The following is a 21,269-nucleotide window of genomic DNA, read 5'->3' on the forward strand; positions in this document are numbered from 1 at the left end:
TTAATTTGGCAGCTGTCAACATCAGCATATTCTTACTCCTTAAAAAGATGCCTTCTGGAAGGTTGTCTGACGTGCACAATCAGGGTTGCCCTAATCCTGATTTGGATAAGGACGAGGTTGATTATGCGCACGTGTGATATGCGCCCATCCTGAGGATGCGCGAGGTCTTCTCTTTATTCTCACGCGCAGATATTTCATGCGCAGATGTGATATGCACGAGCATGTGATATGCGCCGCGCGCTGATGCGTTGCGCGCATATGTGATGCGCGAGCATGTGTGTCTGGGCAGATGTGATATGCACGAGCATGTGATATGCGCCGCGCGCATATGTGATGCGCGAGCATATGTGTGCCTGGGCATATGATGCCTGAGCATGTTTTGTATGCGCCATGCGCATAGGTTTTGGCTTTGTGCCTTCATAATGTCTTTATCTTGTGGGTTGACCCGCCTTGCTCGGTGTTGAGGCGGGTACATACCTCTTCAATGGCAATGTCAGTTGTCGGAGTGGCAATGCCCCGAAAGCTTCACGCTCTGCTCTCTCCGTTTTTACCTGATAAAAAAAATTGTTTTTAGGTAATTTGACATAGTTACCAACGGTAAGTTTTTATTCCTAACGGGTCAAAAGGGCTAAAATCAGAAAGATTGATACCAAAATGTGTTTTCGATGCATAAAACGTCGTAAATCATATTGTTCAAAGAACAAGATTATTAGTGATAAAACATGATTTTTGTAATCATATTTAACAGACTAAATATTTATGAAGAATAACAAATAAAAATCGATAAATTTTTAAAAAAAAATTATCTAATCTAACTACCTAAACAAAATGTAATCAACTTTGAAGATTTATTTCAGTATAATGCAAGTGAATATCATTTTGCTTAACTAACAGCATATTGTGTGTGTACTCAAAAGATAAGTAATGCCTCTTAATACATTACTTTTCGAGCAATGAAGAAAGCGCAATGAAACATTTTATAATCTCCAAACGAAATACGAATTTCTTATAAACTTACCAGAGCTAGCATGTCAGAAAGGTAACTCCTAAACGGTGTCTGTTGCGCCTGTAACAAGAACAAACCAACAATTTCACCAACAGTTTCAACATAAATTTCAACTTTCAACGCTAAAAATATGTTAAACTGGTCAAGCAACTAATAACAAATTGTTGTGCTTAGGCCTGTAAATGAACCGAACGTTCAATTTATGTTTGTTTATTTAATAAAACGAACAAACATGAACAAAAAAATTGTGTTTGTTCGAATGAACATTAATGCATATTTCGTTCGTTCATTTATGTTCATGGATGACGTGGATTTGGAAGATTCACTTGAGTTGATGTTTGGCGTTGAGGAAGAGGTTGTGAATGAATTGAGTGAGGAAGATGAATTCCTTGATCTGGAGTTGGATGGATTGTCGGATTATGACGGGGGAGACACATTGGACGTTAATGGGGATATTGCGTTTTTCGAGGCCCTACTTGTAGAGGACGTTGTAGATGATGATGTGGTGTTAGAGGAAGAACACCATTGCCGGCCAGTGGACTGTGTTTTGAATGATGATCAGGAATCGAAACCACGGGATAAGGCCGAGGATGATAGGTTACCTGAAAACCGAAGTTGTGTATACTTTAAAAGATGGTCTATGGGAGTGAAAAATCCATTAAATGTCAAACACGACCGGTCTTCTCGATACTTAAAACGCATTCGGCTCTTGCCAGGTAAGTTTAAATATAGGTGGTCTGACCCGCTACTGATTTTGAATTCTAATTGAATATTTTGCGGTTCCATCGTTGATATATTACTGTTTGATAAGTACCGGGTGGAACTGAACGGGCTGGATAGGGTCCAGATCAAGGAGAAACCTCCTGATTAAGTTCAAGTGTGGGGAAGTTTCGCATAGTTTGTATAATTAATCGAGTCACTAACGTAGTTTTTGTAGTTCGTCTTTGTTTTTGTTCTTTTAAGTTTTGCTAGTTTGAAAAAAGATTGAGCTAGAGACAATCCTCAAGGAAGACTTTAATGAAAAAAAAAAACAAGTGTGAGGATAATGGAGCAGTGGAGCCGTATACTTTATATTTATTTATTTGCTCCTGATTATTCATGTCTTATATATTGGTTAGGTTGGTGAAATTCTTTGAATGCATAATATCTATCAGCTTGATAAGATATATTATTAGATATTGTAAAATTTTTGCCGCTTATGTTCGTGTGTGAAAGAAGGAAGTTACTATTTACTGAGCACGTTCATAGTTGGAGTACTTTTATGGAAGAAGACTTTGACATCATATTTCATGCGTATATTACCAGCTAAGTCTTTTCCATTTATCTAGCTTGTTAATTTTTTTATTTTGTTTTCTGTTTTTAATTTTTAGTTTTTAGTTTTTTGTAGTCCGACTTTATTTTAATTTTATTTTTATTTTAAGTCGTCCTTATCCTTGCATTGAGGACAATGCAAAATTTAAGTGTGGGGATATGATATTTGAGTCGTAGTTTAAATTGAGTTTTTGTTTGAAAAAGAAAAAAATGCTTAAAAATGTCTCTAGAGTCTAGTTTTTGTTGCGTGAAAGTTGGAGATGATGATATTTATCGGAAATTGGTTTTTCAAACTACTAATAATATGATATAAATAAAAGAAAGCGCACTTAACTTGGGAGCCTTGAAAATGAAAGGGCAATAAAATGGGTCGGAAATCTCTTGTGGGTAAAGCGTTTTGTCCATAGAAAATAAGCAATGAAAGGTCAGCCATACTCAAGCCTCAATTCTTGGTATGAAAAAGTGAAAATATTATAAGTTTGAAAAGTTGAAAAAATTTGAATACGTTATCATATGATGCTTGGGTAGGTTTAACGTTAAAGTATGCCATGTAGCCTGTGATATAAATCTTGAACTGCTAGTTTTAGTGTTTTACACATCATTGGCGTATGGTTGTATAACCTTAAATCTTGTATTGATTGGATGCCCAGGGTCCGGAGACCATGGTCTGTATGCCGACTATTCATCTAGGTATTCACAATTCCAAATGAGGTTGTGAATATTTAAAATAAAATCTATAAAAGAGCAAACCCGCAGTTTTCTGCCACTTAAGTCTTTAAACATGATCACAAAAAGTACAAAAGTACAAATGCATTACAGACTTGATCATCCACGCTGTTAGCCATGTGGGGTCCCCTTGCTCGCGTCCCATTATGAAACGGATCACAAGGGACACACCACATGTAAGCCCTACATATGAAATTTTTCATACTCACCTATGGTAATGGTTCGGTGTATTGCTTGATAACGGGGGTATGTCATGTTGTGGGGAACACTAGCTATGAATTAATTGAACCTTAATAATATCTAATGGCTGCTTGGTAGACTTTGATGCTTAAGCTTAGGTGGATAAACAATACCCTCGATCGTCTTAACTATTCATAAAAAAATAGAGCAACAAAGAGTTTTAAATCTGCTAATTTTGAGGTTTAAGTCAAGTTGGGGTGGTCTGGTCCGGTAAACGCTGAAAATAAGCGGGTCTTAATTGTGTAAACCACTGAGTAAAAAATTGTCAGATCTTCTTTGTCCCGGTAAAGATTAAGGCATGGGTTTAAGTGGACAACAATATCGGTGATCACAGTTTTTGCGTTTTTCTGATCTTTAAAAATTAACCTATATGTTTGTTAGACTGTAATTTTCCGATTATGATCCAACTGCATCAAACTTTTTCAGGGACGAAAAAAGAATAAGTGTGGGGATATTTGATATAATGCTAAATATATATGTTTCCCTTGTTTAATTTATTTAATATTTTAATAGTTTTTATTCGTTTTTAGTCGAGATTTGTATACTACTAACGTTTTTATGTTTCGTAGGTTCCGGGATTTGATCGTGATTAAAAAGGGCGAAAAACGAGCTAAAACGAGATAAAACAGAGATCCGGAACGCGTCAGGAAGAACCAGAACAGAGAACCGGTCTGACCGCCCCCATAAAAAAGCACGCCGCGCCGCGCGAAGGGGGAAGGCCAAATGCCCTCCGCGCGGCGCCTAGGCAACATTGGGCTTAATTAATTTCGTTTTCGATTAATGCCGGGCCTTGTTTTGGTTATTTAAACACATTTAACTTAAACCTGACATCACCTGAAACCCTTGGCTGATTTTGGAGAGACTTTGGTGCCATCTTTCGCGTTTGTTGGTTATTTTGAAGGCGAGAGAACACCCGGTGAAGAGATACACGTTCACGTTCGAGTTTACGGGTTTTATCATCTTCGATTCCCCGTTTCTTATACTTTCACCATGTTTTCATTATTATTTGATTTAGATTTTAATATGCTAGGCTAAATTTCCTAAACTACCTAGGTCGTGATGAACCTTAGTTCGGTTTGATTTTATTTGGATTTTCGTTTCGTTATGGATTTTATGTTTTAAGTAAACGGTTGAGTTTGATTTAATTGATGCGTATGATTGCTTGGTTTTGTTTACTTGAATTTATTGTTTCACATTGCCCTTGTTGGTTGTTTCATATGATAGGGTTTTGTTAGGTCATTTACTGTGTGTTCTTGACTAGTTTGTGATTAATATCGATTAAAATCATAGAAACAATAAAATCAAGTAAATAGATAAAAGTGAACTGCCAGCCTAGAAAGCTGTAAGGTGATAGGTTGTTGATAGATCTTTACTTGTCGGGATTGCTAGATTTAGTTATTCGTAAGGAGTCCGTCTATGTTTGATTGTCAGCTTAGTCTATTAAATTAATTGAGTCTGCTTTGCTATCTTTAAATTCCGCGCTGTAAGGTAGGTTTTCGTCATAAAAGATACTTAGACATAAGCGATTAAATAACCGTAAGGAAGTTTAATATAAAACTGGTGAGTCTTAAACCTTGTTAGAAATCCATAGGCGTATTCTTGAAGTTCAAGGGTCCTGTTCGGGTTTTCTGTCAAGGGTCTATTTTATGATCCCAGTTCCATAACGTGAGTTTTCCAATTAATTAATAACCGTAACTTTGGGGATTCTGGTCTGGGTAGTTATTGTCATCATCTGAATTAATCTAAGTTTTCTTAATCGTTTATTAGTTAAAGTAAATTAGGGTTAAGTTTAATTAATTAATTAATTAAGCTTAAGGTAATGATTATGTTTTATTATTATTATTATTATTATTATATAAATTAGGTTTAGGTTTTATTATTAATTTATTTGTTTTATTAATAGTTTAATTAAAGTAATCATTAGTTAATTATTATTAAATCTTAATTATTATTAGTATTAAATTCCCCATAAAATATTATTAATAAATAGTCGTGTCTTGTAATTGAGTCTAATTTGCTATTTTTGTAATTTGAAGAGTCTCGTGGGTTCGATATCCGGACTTACGTAGCTGTACTAGAGTCGACCGGTTCACTTGTCGGTTAGTACTTTAAGTTAAGTTTAAGGGTCTAGAGTATTACTTAGTGTCTAGATTAATATAATTTTAGTTAATAATTATATGACTACTTTTAGCACATCAGCTTCATTGATGTCCCGCCGGATCGTATAGATCATAATATCGCAATCCTAATATTCATATTTGAATCCACGCAAAATGAAAACAACAAGTTTCGAAAATATAACCGTTCACAAATTCAAACACCTAGAAATTATTAGAATTATCACTTACACATAACGAGGGGTGTACAAAGTTAGTTCGGTTAATTGTTCAATGTATTTTTTATGTTGTTTAGTTGAAATTAAGGGTGTGCAAGAAAATGGAAAAACTGATCCGAAACCGAAAAACAGAACCGAAACAAAAAGCGATGGTTTGGTTTTATGTTTTTGTAAAAACCGAACTAATGGTTCGGTTTTGGTTTTGCGTATTAAAAAACCGAAAAACCCGAACCGAACCGAATTCCTAAAATTTTGCTTTTTTATATTTTATATTATGTAATTTATAAGAATTTAATAAATATGTAACTCAAATATTTTTGATCATATATATAATAGTCTATTATTTTACAATTAACAAAATATTTATACCTAAATCATTATTTTTTGCCAACTTTTTTTTCGGCCTAAAATTTTTAAGCTCAAATGGCAAAAACAAAAAAAACCGAAACCGAACTGAAACCAAACCGAAAAACCGGAACCGAAAAAACCGAAACCGAACGGTTTCAAAAACTCCAAAAACCGAAGTTTGGGTTTTCGGTTTGGTTTTAGCTGAAAACCGCACCGAACCGCACCACGAACACCCCTAGTTGAAATTGATTCAGTTATTGTATTTGAAGCTCAACTATTATGAAGTTTTGAAGTTGAAATATGTCGGAGTCCTATGTCTATAACAAGTATGTTATAGACATGGGACTGTAAACGAACCGAACTGGATGAGATCTTGTTTGTGTTCATGTTCGTTTGTTAAGTTTTTGTCGGACAAACGGACGGCTTACAAACACTCTACCGAACGAACATAAACGACATTAATGGACAAACGAACATATACAATTACATATTAATTCGAGATGATTAATCATAAACCCACACAAATCCAGAATTACACTCAAAAAAATAATAATAAAAAAAATAACAATTTACATAGTAATCAACATAACAGTTTACATAATAAAACAACTAACTAAATAAATATATTAGTAGTAAAATATTATTACATAAACCTAACCGGTCAGACGTAAACGAACACATTACCGGACGTTCACGAACACTATTGAAAGAATGTGGCCTCTGTTCGTGTTCGTTTGTTAAGCTTACCGAATAAAAAAAATTGTTCATGTTCATTCATTTATTAAACAAACATAAACGAACTCCCGCCGACGGTTCATGAAATGTTTGGTTCATTTACAACACTATTAATTGACGGTTATAAATAGAGGTATAAAAGATGAAAACCGAGATATAGAATTTAGAAAAACATACTCATACAAAGTTCGGTTTGGTTTGGTTATGTTCCAGTTAAAGTCAGTTACATTAACCTTAACCATAATAGTCTAATAGCACATGCATGGTACATGCACACGTACAAAACTACAAATAAACATTTATGAGACACGTGACGTAAACTGACCAAATTTTATAAGGCGATCCGATATAGTTTTCTTGTGTAGAGACACAAACATGTTCTTCTGTGGATCTAAAATAATTCTCACCAGCTTCATGTTCGCCATTATATAAGCTTATGTTATTATTGTCTTCTATCTCCGGCCGCCGGTGGTTGTATATATATATATATATGTTTCAGAATCTCCGGCAGGTTTTATTGGACACTATTTAGATTGGCCCAATATAGGTTAATAATAGTTTGGTTGAAATTATGTAAATGGGCTTAAACCCGGTTAATAACCGCACGTCGTTTGTAAACGAGCCGAACCCAAGCTTCAGCTCGGCTAGTTTTGACTTACGAGAGCTCAGGCTCGGCTTGTGAGTGGGTTCGACTTGTTTATTATTTATTAATTTATATATATATATGTATGTATATATGTTTTTTTATTATTTTTAAATATTTTGAGAAAAAAACTTAAACAAGTCTATGCTTGGCTCGAGCTCATGTAATACCTTAAACAAGCCAGCGCTCATGCAATGTGAAATTAATACATAGAAGTATAAAAGAGAGAAAGTAAAAAAGAAATACTCCCTCCGTCCCGGTCAAAGTGTCTTACTTTGAAAAACACAAAGTTTAAGGTAGATTAAATTATTGTTTTTTTTACCTTACCAAATGACAATAATACCCTTGGAAATTTGGTCCATAAATATTGTTTATTAGTGTTAGTTGTGTGTGTTTAGGGGTAAAATTGAAAATTGTCTAATAAATTTTGAAAGTGGACATTTGTAATAAGACAAATAAAAAAGGAAATATGGACACTTTTAGTATGAGACTACAAAGGATCGTTACGGCTCGGCAAGCCAAAATGATCTCATAAAAGGCTCAAGATCGTGCTCTATAATTTAACAAGCTTTATTTGAGGCACGGGCTCCGCTCAGGTTCGATAACTTAACGAGCTTTATTTGAGACACGAGCTCAGCTTGAGCTCGATAAAGCTAGGTTTATTTTGAGTTTTTATCAATCCGAGCTCGAGCAACACAACTCGCTTGCAAAATTGACCATCAAGCCTTTTTCTTTTGAATGTGTTTTTAGATGTGAATCGTTTTGGTGAATTTTTGTGGATTTGAGAATTTAAGAAGTGATTTTAAATTTTGAAACTTAGAAGTCATGATGCCCCTCATTTTTGAGTGTTTAATATACTACGATAAGTATCTATCTTTATCTTTTAATAATTTAAAAGTTATGATTTAATTAGTTTTTCTCTTTGTTTTCTTTTAACTCATTTACCATTGATTTTTTAGGAGTTAATAAACATGGATTATAGTATTATACCAAGTTTGTCAATTGTCATTCATACAAGGATGAAATATACAAATACCGTATATCTTGGGGACCATCAATGCATATCCACCCTAAAACAAACTCTTCTGTCTGTAAAAAAAAGCCCGATTTATTTTTAGTCTTTTATCGATCCAGGGCTCCGAGCTCAAGTAAGAGTCGTGAGCAGCTTGAGCTAGAAAAAGTTCGGCTCATCAAGCCTTTTTATTTAAAAGATGTTTTATTGTGTTAATCGTATTGATGATTTTGATTTGAATGTGATAATTTAAATAAGTGATTTTAAAATTTAAAAGTCATGATTTCCACTCATTCCGAAGAGGGTTTATATATACAGTAAATATCTTTATCATTATTAAAGTTATGTTTTAACTAGTTTCATCTCTTTTTTCGTGCCTACTTTGTTATACTTCAATTTTTACTGATAGCGTACAACAAATCACGAAGGTTTTATAATTCTATAGTTATATAATTAGTGTCATTATTTGAGTGAGTCATTAGCTTTCATTTATTATTGATTAATCGTGGATGTTGTTGGATTTAAAATTTGAGAATGATATTATCTTTAAGAGGATGTAGAAAAAAAACAAAGTTTTAACGTCAGAGACACTTCATGGAGAAACTAGAAGATGTACATGTAAAAAAAAGAGAAAAAACGAGTTTGAAAAGTTGAAATCAAGATGTAGATGAATACTATATGAACATGTATTGTCTTATGTTTATGTGTTAACCATACGCTCTTCTAGTAAACTGGGTTTTTCGAAAACCAATTCTAAGTTCGTTTAATGTTAAAACTGATTCGAGCTGAAATTGATTTGGGTATAGAGAAAACCCAAACTAGTAGGAACTTGTAGGATTGGTTTGAAAGCAGTTTTGACTTTTGATACAAAAGTAAATTACTTTATAAACAGAATTAAAAAAAAAGATCACAATTTATTTTTATACAAGGATCAAATATGCAAATATGGTACTTTAAGGGACCACTAACGCATATCCACCCAAAGAAAACTCTCCAGCCTAAAAATACACCACCTCGGAGTAGAGGTGTGCAAGAAACGAAAAACTTTTCCGAAACCAAAACAAAACAAAAATCAACAGTTTGGTTTTATGTTTATTTTATGTAATAAAAACCTAACCGAACCAAAAACGAATTTCTAGTTTTTTATTTTTTTTGTTTCTTACTTTAAATAATTTATAAGAATTTAATAAATATGTAACACAAATATGCTTTTGGCCAAATGTATAATAGTTTATTAGTTAACAATTAACAAAATTATTTATACATAAATTCATTATTTTCGGCCTAAAGTTTTTAAGCTTAAATGACAATAACCGAAAACCAAAGTTTCGATTTTTGGTTTGGTTTTAACCCAAAACCGTACCACTAGTGTAAAGCGTAAAAAATTAGTCGTTGAAAAACATGAATTATACCGAGTTTGTCAATTGTCATTAATCATTAAAACAAGGATCACATATGCAATTAGAGTATACCTTGAGGGACCCTTAACTCATATCCACCCTAAAACAAACTCTTCCGCTAATAAATACTACACAACCTCACCCACATCAGTCATCTATTCTATTTTATTTAGTTTCGGCGGCACAATGTTCGCTTCAGTCTTATCACATGCAAAACCAAAACCGAACCATTAGTTCAGTTCTTACAAAATATCGTAAAACCAAATCGTCGGTTTTTCTTTCGATTCGGTTTTTTCAGTTTTGAACTGTTTTTTTTTTTGGTTTCTTGCACACCCTAGACCAGTTTCGCCGTTTATTTAATGAAAGTTGTCGCTCGAGAAAAAAAAAATACCGACGACTTTGTCATTGATATAACAACATAAAGATGGAATATGCAAATAAGGTATATCTTGAGGGACCACTATTGCAATCCCACCCTAAAACAAACTCTTTTCCACCTATAAATACACCACCTCCACCTCCACCTCAGCCGCAGCGATCAACTATTATTATTATTATTATTATTATTATTATTATTATTATTATTATAATTACTTTCGTCTGCGTTGTTGGTTTCGTGAGTGTCAAGATGTCTGGTAAAGGAGCAAAAGGTTTGATAATGGGAAAGAATGCAGCACTCAATAATAATAATAATAATAAGGACAAGGATAAGAAGAAGCCTACTTCTCGTTCTTCTCGCGCTGGTCTTCAGGTAATAATATTAATAATTGTGTTCCGATTACGATTCGATTGTTGATTTGTGGATTCTGAATGTTAATTGCATAGGCTTTGATGTGCGATTAGATAGTTAATTTGTGGATTTGAGACATGATTTAGGTTTAATAGAGATAATCGATAAGTGATTTAAGATGTGATTTAGGTTAAATTAATGGTTAATCGAAGAAGTTGTAGTTGTGACGTAATGATTTGTATTCAGATTCTGAATGTTTGATGCTTAGGGCTTGATTTACGGTTAAATTGTTTATTTGTCGATTTAAGACCTTATTTAGGTTAAATAGTGATTAATCGATAGTTAATCGACGAAGTTGTAGTGCTGATGTAATGATTTATGTTTGGATTTTGAACGTGTGGTGTTTTGTGTCGACTTTGATTGTTTATTTGTTGATTTAAGATGTGATTTAGGCATAGTTATCAAAGGCGCATAGGCCTTGCCTGGGGCCTAGGCACGAGGCACAAAATAAGTGAAGGCCTAAGACAAAGAAAGCGCACTTAAATAAAAAAAATATAAATATATTATGTATTAGAAAAGAAAATAATACTATTCTTCATATATAATAAACAAAGGCTATTAGTACCAAAAGCTCTAAAAGAGTCGAGATTCAAATGTAATTCCAAAACTTAAACAACAAATTGTTCAAAGTAAAGTACCAAAATGTTCAAAACATAAAAACCAGAAGGTTAAAAAGTAATAAATAGTAAACATTCAAATGACTATTGCTCTTGATCCGTCATCAATGCCAGTAGAGGTGTTGTCACTTCAAGAAGCGAGGGCGAGGCGAGGGCTTTTAATAACTATGGATTTAGGTTAAGTAGCGACAGTTGTTAGTTATAGCTGTGATATAGTCATTTGTTTTCTGTAACGACTTTGATGTATGATTATATCGTTTATTTGTGGATTGAAGATGTGAGTTAGGTTAACCCGCGTTTATTTGTTTTCTGTGACAATCGATAGTTATTCAGTGAAGTTGTTGTCGTGATATAATGATGTAGGTTAAATAGTGACTTTGATGTACTATTTGATTGTTTATTTGTGAAAAATTAAATAACGATAGTTGTTTGTTAATTAGAGAAAGTTATAGTTGTGATGTAATGATTTTGTGTTTGGATTCTTAATGTTAATTGTTTTCAAATTCAAACGACTTTTATGCGCGGTTCGATTGATGATTTGTGGAGTTGAGACGTGATTTAGGTTAGCGAAGTTGTTGTGATTTAACTGATTTGTTTGCCTATCTTAAATGTTGCATGCTTGATGTCGATTTAGCTGTTTTGGATTATAGATGCAACCAATCATGTAAAAAAAGCAACTGGTGATGGATTGAACTATGGCTGTTCTGTTTTATACTTTATATTTTGTGTGTGGAACTACTTGAATGCACTGTTTAATTGGCTATTTGTGGATTCAGGACAACGATTTCATGAAATTGCAACTAGTGAGGTTTGGTTGGATGCAAAGTTTCTTTTTGAATTTTAGATAGTGATGATTGAAGGTGTTAGTTTAGCTTTGATGTAATTGATTTGTATGAATGTGTGTATATAGTATGTTTGGCCAATTTGATGCTTGAATAAATTGTTTATATGACTAGTGTTGTTGACGAGTAGCTGTGTATTTTAAATATAAATGATCTGTGTGTTTGTAGTAACTGTGAAAGATAATCTAATAGTTTATTCGAAGGTTGATCTGTGGCTGTTTAGTTTTGGTGTAAACGAATCGTGCGGGTTGATCCCATTGATGTCAAATAGGCCCAGATATCTTAAATATTGTGTTGATATTACCTTAATTGATACTCGTTCATTTGTCTATATGGGCTATGCTCATCTCTTAACGGGTCAAACGGGTGAAGTGCCACAAAAATATTTTTATTTTTCATGCATAAAATCTTCAAAAACATTGTCTTTCAAAACATTACTTCAGTTACTCAGTACCCAAAGTAATATAGTTTATGTAATTCTATTTGACACTAATTATTTTCAAAAAATAGAAAAAAAAATTTGAGTCACTAAGTGCTTTGACCCGTATAAAAGTTTGTCTGTTTCAACTTTTTTGTAACCTCTAATAACATCTGTTGTGTATTTTTCGCAAAAAAAAAAAACCGCAAATGATGGTTTTCAAATGTCATTTCAGCTATTAATATCTTTTTAAAATGACTTGCAGTTTCCAGTTGGTCGAATCCACCGACTTCTAAAAGAAAGATCCACATCAAACGGGCGTGTAGGAGCCACAGCAGCCGTGTACTCAGCAGCCATCTTGGAATACCTAACCGCAGAGGTCCTCGAGTTAGCCGGAAACGCAAGCAAAGATCTCAAAGTGAAACGTATAACCCCAAGACACTTGCAACTTGCAATCCGTGGTGATGAAGAACTCGACACTTTGATCAAGGGAACCATAGCTGGTGGCGGTGTTATTCCTCACATTCACAAGTCGCTCATCAACAAATCGACTAAAGAGTAGGTATTGTGTTTTCATGGTTTAGTCGTGTTTTGAGAACGCTAGTGGTAGTTAGTCGGTCTTGGTTGGACTGTTTTGAGATTGAACGTGATTGATCTGGTTCGAACCATGCATTGATGTGTCGATTTAACTGTTGGTCTTTTAATGTTTTTGTTAGACGTGTCGGTTCTTTGTTTTTGAAGTTTTATTAGCATAACTGTATATGTCTAGAAGCAGATTTAAAAGGTTAAAGGAAACCAATAACTGCGAGTTTAATATGTCAAACTAGATTTGTTTGAAAAAACTGTTGAAAACCGACTCAGCCAGCTTGGCTTCATTCAAGCGGTCCGGTTCACAGTTTAGTTTGAACTCCAAAAAAATTAATGGAAAAATCATAACTCAAAATATTAAAACGTTTCATCTGTTCTCGTTCATAAAAAAAACCCGCGACTCGTAACCCGTTCTGACCCGTTTGAACTTGGACCCATTCCGACCCGGACCCGTTCTAACCCAAACCTGTTGACCCTAACTCGTTCCAAACCCTAACCCGTTCCGACCCATTTGACAGTTAGGTTTTATGATTTTGTAAAAAACGAACCGGACCGATTTTCAATTTTTTTTATATTCTATATTAAGTAATTTATAAGAATTTAATATATATGTAACTTAAATATTTTTAGTCAAATGTATAATAGTCTATACTTTTTTAATTAACAAAACTATTTATTCCTAAATTCATTTATTTTTGCAAACTTTTTTTCAGTTTAAAATTTTCAGACTCAAATGGCAAAAACAGAAAAAAAACAGAAACCGAACCGAAACCACAAAGAAAACCAAAAAAACTGAAATCGAACGGTTTCAAAGACTTCGAAAACCGAAAGTTTTGGTTTTCGGTTTGGTTTTTAGGTTTTAGCCTAAAACCGCACCAAACACACCCCTAGACGTAATTCCCTCTCGAACACAAGGTGTCAGGTTAGATCAAGCGGGTCGGTTTCTAGTTATGTTATAGTTTTTTTTCCTCGCATATAATGGAAGACAATAGTTAAAACAAATCTTTTGGACGGCTAACTCACCCAACTATTTTTTATTAATATATAACATGGTTTATTCTACACTCCACAAATAGACATTTTTGTTCTTTTTTGATTCAGCCTCATGGAATTGTCTTTGCTTAAGATTTTATCTTGGTTCCATCTATACAATATAATTTATATTTATTGTCTTTGTTTATAACATTTATATATGTATACACAAACTTGACTATTAATTTGTCTATAAATAACATATCATGCTAAGTATAACTACTACTTCATATCACCAATGTTTCTCATAGCCATAATCTATTTCCTCTTGTTTAACCATTCATTAGCATTTGCAACTTCAAACAATGCCCAACAAACCTTCATCCAATGCCTAATCAACTCACCACACCTTACTACTCCAATCTTCGCCGCAATCTACACCCCAACCAACCCTTCCTTCACCACCATCTTACAATCCTACCTTCGTAACCTTCGGTTCAACGAATCCACCACTCGAAAACCGGCCCTAATAGTCACTCCTTTAGACATTTCACATGTCCAAGCCTCCATCATATGTGCCAAAACACATAACTTATTAATGAAAATAAGAAGTGGTGGTCATGATTATGAGGGTCTATCATATGTTGCTAGCAAACCTTTCTTTATACTAGATATGTTTAATATCCGTTCAATTAATGTCTCTATTGATGATGAAACTGCATGGGTTCAAGCTGGTGCAACCATAGGTGAACTTTACTATAGTATTTCACAAAAAAGTAGCATTCATGGTTTCCCAGCTGGTCTTTGCCCGTCCGTTGTGTTGGGGGACATTTTAGTGGAGGGGGGTACGGTAACATGATGCGTAAACATGGTCTTTCGGTTGATAATATTATCGATGCTGAAATCGTTGATGTTAATGGAAAACTTTTGAATCGTGAATCGATGGGTGAAGATTTGTTTTGGGCAATCACAGGTATGGGTGTGCAAAGTCGGTTCGGTTTTATTATAACTTATAAAGGCTTAACCATAACCAACGTTCGGTTATGGAGTAATGCTTAACATGCATAACCATAACCGGATGTTTGTTAACCATAAGTCGGTTAACCGTTAGTTATGGTTCGGTTTCAGTTAATTGTCCAATGTATTTTTTATATATGTTTATATTTTTTTTGTTCTAGTTGAAATTGGTCTGGTTATAATGTAAAAGATGAAAATAGAGTTATAAAATTTAAAAATAGAGGCATATTAGATGAAAAATAGAGGTATAAAATTTGGAAATAAAGATGTAAAATTTGAAAAAACATAATATACAAGTTCGGTTAGGTTTCTGTTAAAGTTGGTTAACAGAGACATATTAACTGTAACCTTAACTGAATAGTTGGTTATCATATTCACTTAACCATAATTGTCGGGTTTGTTCGGATACTATCAATCAAAAATTTTTTTGTTTAAGTTTCGGTTTTTGCTCACCCCTAAATTCACAGGTGGTGGAGGTGCGAGCTTCGGTGTCGTTATTTCGTATAAAATAAACCTAGTGCGTGTTCCCGACAAGGTAACCGTTTTTAATGTGAGAAAAACATCCGAGCAAAACGTTACTAACGTTGCTCACAAGTGGCTACAAGTTGCTAGCAAGTTGGATAATAATATCTTCATTAGAATGCTTATTAATGTTGTGAACATAAGCAACACAAGCGACAAGAAAACAATAGGTGCCACATTTCATGGTTTGTTCCTAGGTAACACAACAACCTTAATAAGTACATTGGATCAAAGATTCCCTGAGCTAGGGTTACAAATACTAGATTGTCAAGAAATGAATTGGACTCAATCACTTTTAGCGTACTTCAACTCCCCACCTGGCTCACCAGACTCGACTCTGCTGAGTCGAGTAAGGCGAACAGTGGTCCACCTCAAAAGAAAATCAGACTATATAAAAAAACCCATTTCAAAACAAGGGTTAAGGTCTATATTCAACAAGATGGTCGAGTTAGAACGTGTTGGTTTAACTTTCAACCCTTACGGTGGACGAATGGCTGAGATTTCAGAGTTCTATAAACCATTCCCGCATCGAGCTGGGAACATTGCGAAGATCCAATACACGTTGGATTGGACCGAATATGGTGTTGATGCCGCGGATCACTATATTAAGTTGATTAGGGTTTTGCATGAATACATGACTCCATTTGTGTCAAAGTCTCCTAGAGAAGCTTATTTGAATTATAGGGATTTGGATATTGGTGTTAATCATAATGGGGAGAATAGTTTTCAAGAAGGGAGTGTGTATGGGGTTAAGTATTTTAAAGAGACTAATTTTAAAAGGTTGGTGAAGGTGAAAACTATGGTGGATCCTGATAATTTCTTTAGAAATGAGCAAAGTATTCCAACTTTGCCATCTTTGTGAAGTACTCATGTTATCATTTGTATAGTTGGATAATATTATAGTTTGTAAGCTTAATCATAAACCCTAACTTTTGATTCGGTTAGTAAGGGTGTGTAATTGCAGTTCGTTCGGTTAATGTTGCTCTTAAGCATAACCATAACTGAACTTTGGTTTCGGTTAATTGGTTATGAAGCTCGGTTTTGGTTAATTAACCAAGCAAAATTTGAACTTATTAAACATGGAAAACAATCGGTGACATCAAACGAGAACTTAATGAATATTAATATGTACTCTCAAGGTTTTTTGTACAATATTGACACATATACTAAATCCACATGTAAACATATATTCATCTTGGCGTGAGCATGTCTTAATTCTTTTCAGTCCGTTCAGTTGACGTTTGGTTATGGGACACCCTTAACTATAACAGATTAATCGGTTAATCAAAAAGCCTTAACCAAAACTGTTGATTAATCTCGGTTATCAGTTAATTCAGTCTGATAAAGATTCAATTATCGATTAATTTCGATTACCGGTCAAGTCAAGGTTTCCTCACCCCTAAAATTTATTGGGAAAGAGATAGCTATGTGCGTGTCTTTTTTTTTGTCCATTCTTCAAGTCATCATGATATTAGTATGATGTAATATAATGTTTTATACTTATTTAATGCTAGAACGTCTTGATGTGTACCTCTTCCTCAATTATTAGCATGCCTTTTAATAGTAATAAAAATATTAATATGACTAGGTATCGATCAAAGTACAAACGCTAAATACAAAATAAGAATACGAGATTTTACATTCGGTCAAGACGTTCTACGTATATGAGCTGCAACTATGTATTTTTTATTAAACACGGTACAAAGATTACAAATTTACAATAAAATGACCAGACATATCATGTACAACTAGGTTAAGTAACTTAAAAACCGAAGAAAACTAAAAATGGGTGATCCATTGGTCCTAGGAAAGCTTTCTAGCTAAAAGTTAATTTATAAATATATCATAAAATAGATTTCACCTCTCTACTAAGAAACCCTAAGTCGTTTAGATTGTAGGGTCCTAACAATACTATGCATGGTCTAGTGGACACGTCTAAGTAGCTCCACAACCTCGACACTTGGAAACCAAAACTCCAAAAGTATCAAATGCAAATAGTATTGTCCAGAGACGAATTCTCATGTTTGGTCAGTTTGCATGAAGCGTAAACTGAATTGTTATGAAACATACAACATTTAAACCCTTTTGCACATAAGGAACACGGATCAAAGACCAATTCAAACACGAATAATCATATGAACCACTTCAGTCCAAAAACTCTCCTTTCAGGATACAATTTCTACTTGGACTTTTAGGATTTCTTGATCATGCATTCATCTTGGTATTCCTTGCTTTCATTCTTATTAGTTATTATATATCATGAAGAATGAAATAAGCAAAAAAAACCAAAACTTTATTCCAGTTTCTAGTAGTGCTTGTGACTATTAATCAAGCTGCAAACACACATGTGTTGCTTTGGCTTCTTACTCGAAACGGACAACGCAAACATCACATTTATAGCCCAAATCTTTTCCACTACAATCCTGCAAATGCTAAGTTATAACCCACAAATCGTAAAAGCAGAAGTAATTACTGCTGGTTCAAGAATGAATATCCCGTTTTCATGTGCATGTAACGATCAAGATTTTCTAAACCATCGGTTTGTTTATACGGTTAGTTCAGATTTCAGAAGACACCTACTCATTGATTGCAGAAACATACTTTTCGGGCCTCATCGATGTGGACATGTTGAGGAGGTTCAATTGTTATGATGAGGTAAACACACAGTTAAAAAATCAAGTTGATGTTATAGTCAACTGTTCTTGTGGAAACAATCATGTCTCTTAAGGATTATGGATTGTTTATCACGTATCCGATTCATAGTGATGAGAATATTTTTTCTATTTGTGGGGAAAAAGTTGGTTTTTGTCTATTTTGTGAATAATTAATAGGGGTATGAGCGGGAGTAGTCAATCATGACAGAGGTAATGTCTGCCTCCATCATACCCTCACATCACATAGGTTGTAACTTGTAAGCACTGAAAATATACGTTGACCCATTTGATCTGTCTTTTTGGTCAAATATTTTGATTTGAGTCATTTGACCTGGATAAACCATATAACCAAATTCGATTCATACATATAACATACTTTGTAATGCTTTTAGGTAGAGAGCCACTTCCATGGGATACAAGGGTTCAAATCGCGCTTGATTCGGCTAGAGGGCTCGCATACATTCACGAGCACTCAGTTCCTGTCTATATCCATCGCGATATCAAGTATCCCATCATTTTAATCGATGAAAACTTTCATCCAAAGGTTATATATATATATATATATATATATATATATATATATATATATATAATCGTACTCAGTATATCCCACCAATAGCAAAGCTATGGTAGGGTCTGAGGAGAGTAAGATGTAGACAACCTTACTTCTACCCCATGGGGATAGAGAGGCTGCTTCCGATGAGACCCCCGGCTCTATACTAGTTTTGCATCAAGCCTTGGACATAAGGCACATAGCACTCAATCATCAGGACGCTGGCTGATTGGTGCATGTACCCTTGTCTTTCGGCTATCAACGCCACCACATGATGCCTGATTAACCTTCCATCACTTTTAACGTTATTTTCACGAGATTAGTAAAATAACGTCAAAATTAGTGCAATTTTACTTTTGCCCACCCGAGGGTTCACACATATATACATTATATGCGCGCACCGCAAGCAGGGCACCTATATATAAAGTCATATTAAAACTTACCATTTTATTCAAGCCTCGGGTTATTAGATTTTTTAGACTAAATATACTCTTATGGTTCAATAGGTTGCTGACTTTGAACTGGCCAAACTTACCAAAGCCAGGAGTCGTTCTTTACAAACACGTTTAGTTGGAACATTCGGCTACATGCCTCCTGAGTAAGTTTCCTTCATTTCCTTTCTAATCTTGGAACAAGGACACAGTCTAAAGCGGAATATTTTGGTGCAGATATGTTCAGTATGGTGAGGTTTCTACAAAGGTAGATGTATATGCTTTTGGGGTTGTATTGTTTGAGCTAATATCAGCTAAAGGAGCCATTGTCAAGACGATGAGTTTGGTAACGAGCCCCAAGGACTAATAAGTTTGGTTAGTTCTTGAAATCGTCGGCGCATGTTTAAAGTTATTTACATTTTGACATGATGCCTATTGTTCTTTCTTTTTGTAGTTTGAGGAGGTCCTAAGTATGTCCGACTCATGTGATGGTTTACGCACACTAGTCGATCCAAGGCTCGAAATTGACTACCCTTTTGACTCAGTCCGCAAGGTGAGTAAACCTTGGAAGTATAGAAGTGGTACATATGTATGTTTTTAAGTTTCAAATTAGTTATGTTTTTAATTTTTAAGTGCACATAGGTAGCATTGCTTGCTAGAGCTTGTACACATGAAAACCCACAGTTGAGGCCAAGCATGCGATCTATTATGGTCACGTTAATGACACTTTAATCGTTGACCGAGGATTGGGATGTTGTATCTTTTGACGAAAATCAAGATTAGGTTCAACTACAAGTAGTGTTGAGCCATCAATTATACATGTTTTACATGCATCATTACTATAATTTTTATACACTTTTTGATCATTTCTTTTTTTCGGAAAAAAACTATCTAAATCATTCATAATTGATAAATACGTGTTTGAGGATATTTTGATCCTCAAGTATGAAAAGAAATGGAAACATGAATGTTGAAGTTTGAAAGATTTATTTTTGTATCTATATTTTATAATTGGTACTTAAATATGAATATGATTTATTATTTATCACTAAAAGTCTAAAACAATTTCATTGGCACACCCTTATACATTTTACACAAATGATTTATGATTATGAGTATTTACAATTTGTTTACAAACCAATGAGTCAAAGATTTTACTAATAATTTTTTATGCAACTCAGCTTCTAGTTCTTGGATATAAGCCTTGAGCTTGTTGTACTAATATTTTATAGCTTGACACTCTTCGATTATGCAGTTTAGGAGAGCATCAAAGTTAAAGTTATTATATGTGAAAGTTTTTATGCCAGTGGTGGTGGTTTTACAGTCCGGTACATCGGAGAAGAAAGGTATTTTAAGACCCGAGACGATGTATGGTCTTTTTTAAGCAATTAAATGTTCAATCACTACCGTACAAAACTTGTTACTTTTTACTTTGTTTTTTGTTTTTTCCTTTAATCAAGGCTACGTATCCTACTGTTGGTATCTGTCAATGGTACATTAGTACTCAAAAGTATTAGTTTAATCCTTACTTTTTAAAATAGTCATTAATTTAAAATATTAATAACCTACTAAGTTCTTTCTCTTCTAAATTTACATAATTGAATTATTTGTTATTTAATATATATTTTCTAATTTAGAATTTATTATTTAGTTTGTCATAAACATTTTATTTTCAATATTGTTATGGTATGTATAAACATGTTTTCAAAATAAATTTATTAGAATGAACCAAACATTAAACTTCATCAAATCCATTAAATCCTAAAAAAATAATAGATTGTTGGTGATTCGACCTTACGTAAACAAGTTATTAATTATTCATTTACGAAAGACTCTTGTCAATCGAATTGTCAATGATTTCCTAAACATAAATATGTTAATGTTTATGTGATTGTTGAGATAAAAGTATTTATACAATGGTCTCAAGATACGAGACCTTGAAGGTTATGGTTACCAACTTTTGGTAACAAAAACGTAACTGATGTACACTCATGGATTACGAATCCAAAACAATACTATTACGACCCCCGACTAAAAGTTTCTGGTTCCGTCACTGTACGAGTGTGATCGTACTCGCTTAGTTAGGTGTAACAATCACTCATGCAGAGG

The 21,269-nt window shown here is 33.9% G+C and overlaps 1 protein-coding gene and 2 pseudogenes across 2 annotated transcripts; all 3 read left to right on the forward strand.

Annotated features, from left to right (window-relative positions):
- Positions 1 to 10,328: 10,328 nt before the first annotated feature.
- LOC143543120 (putative histone H2A variant 3) lies at positions 10,329 to 13,178 on the forward strand. The gene is made up of 2 exons (XM_077035515.1): positions 10,329 to 10,507; positions 12,689 to 13,178. The coding sequence occupies exons 1-2, from the start codon at positions 10,385 to 10,387 to the stop codon at positions 12,983 to 12,985; spliced, it is 420 nt and encodes a 139-aa protein (XP_076891630.1). The 5' UTR covers positions 10,329 to 10,384; the 3' UTR covers positions 12,986 to 13,178.
- Positions 13,179 to 14,233: 1,055 nt separating this feature from the next.
- On the forward strand, positions 14,234 to 16,703 carry LOC143543119 (berberine bridge enzyme-like 8; annotated as a pseudogene). Its single transcript, XR_013137018.1, has 2 exons — positions 14,234 to 14,956; positions 15,468 to 16,703. The product of XR_013137018.1 is annotated as a berberine bridge enzyme-like 8 (transcript).
- A 1,855-nt stretch (positions 16,704 to 18,558) lies between these two features.
- On the forward strand, positions 18,559 to 19,943 carry LOC143543114 (lysM domain receptor-like kinase 3; annotated as a pseudogene).
- The last annotated feature ends 1,326 nt before the right edge of the window (positions 19,944 to 21,269 follow it).

This window comes from Bidens hawaiensis, unplaced genomic scaffold, assembly GCF_021521415.1.
Source record: "Bidens hawaiensis isolate Kalapana, Puna unplaced genomic scaffold, B.hawaiensis_p1.1 tig00013027_1, whole genome shotgun sequence".
Classification (NCBI taxonomy): Eukaryota; Viridiplantae; Streptophyta; class Magnoliopsida; order Asterales; family Asteraceae; genus Bidens; species Bidens hawaiensis.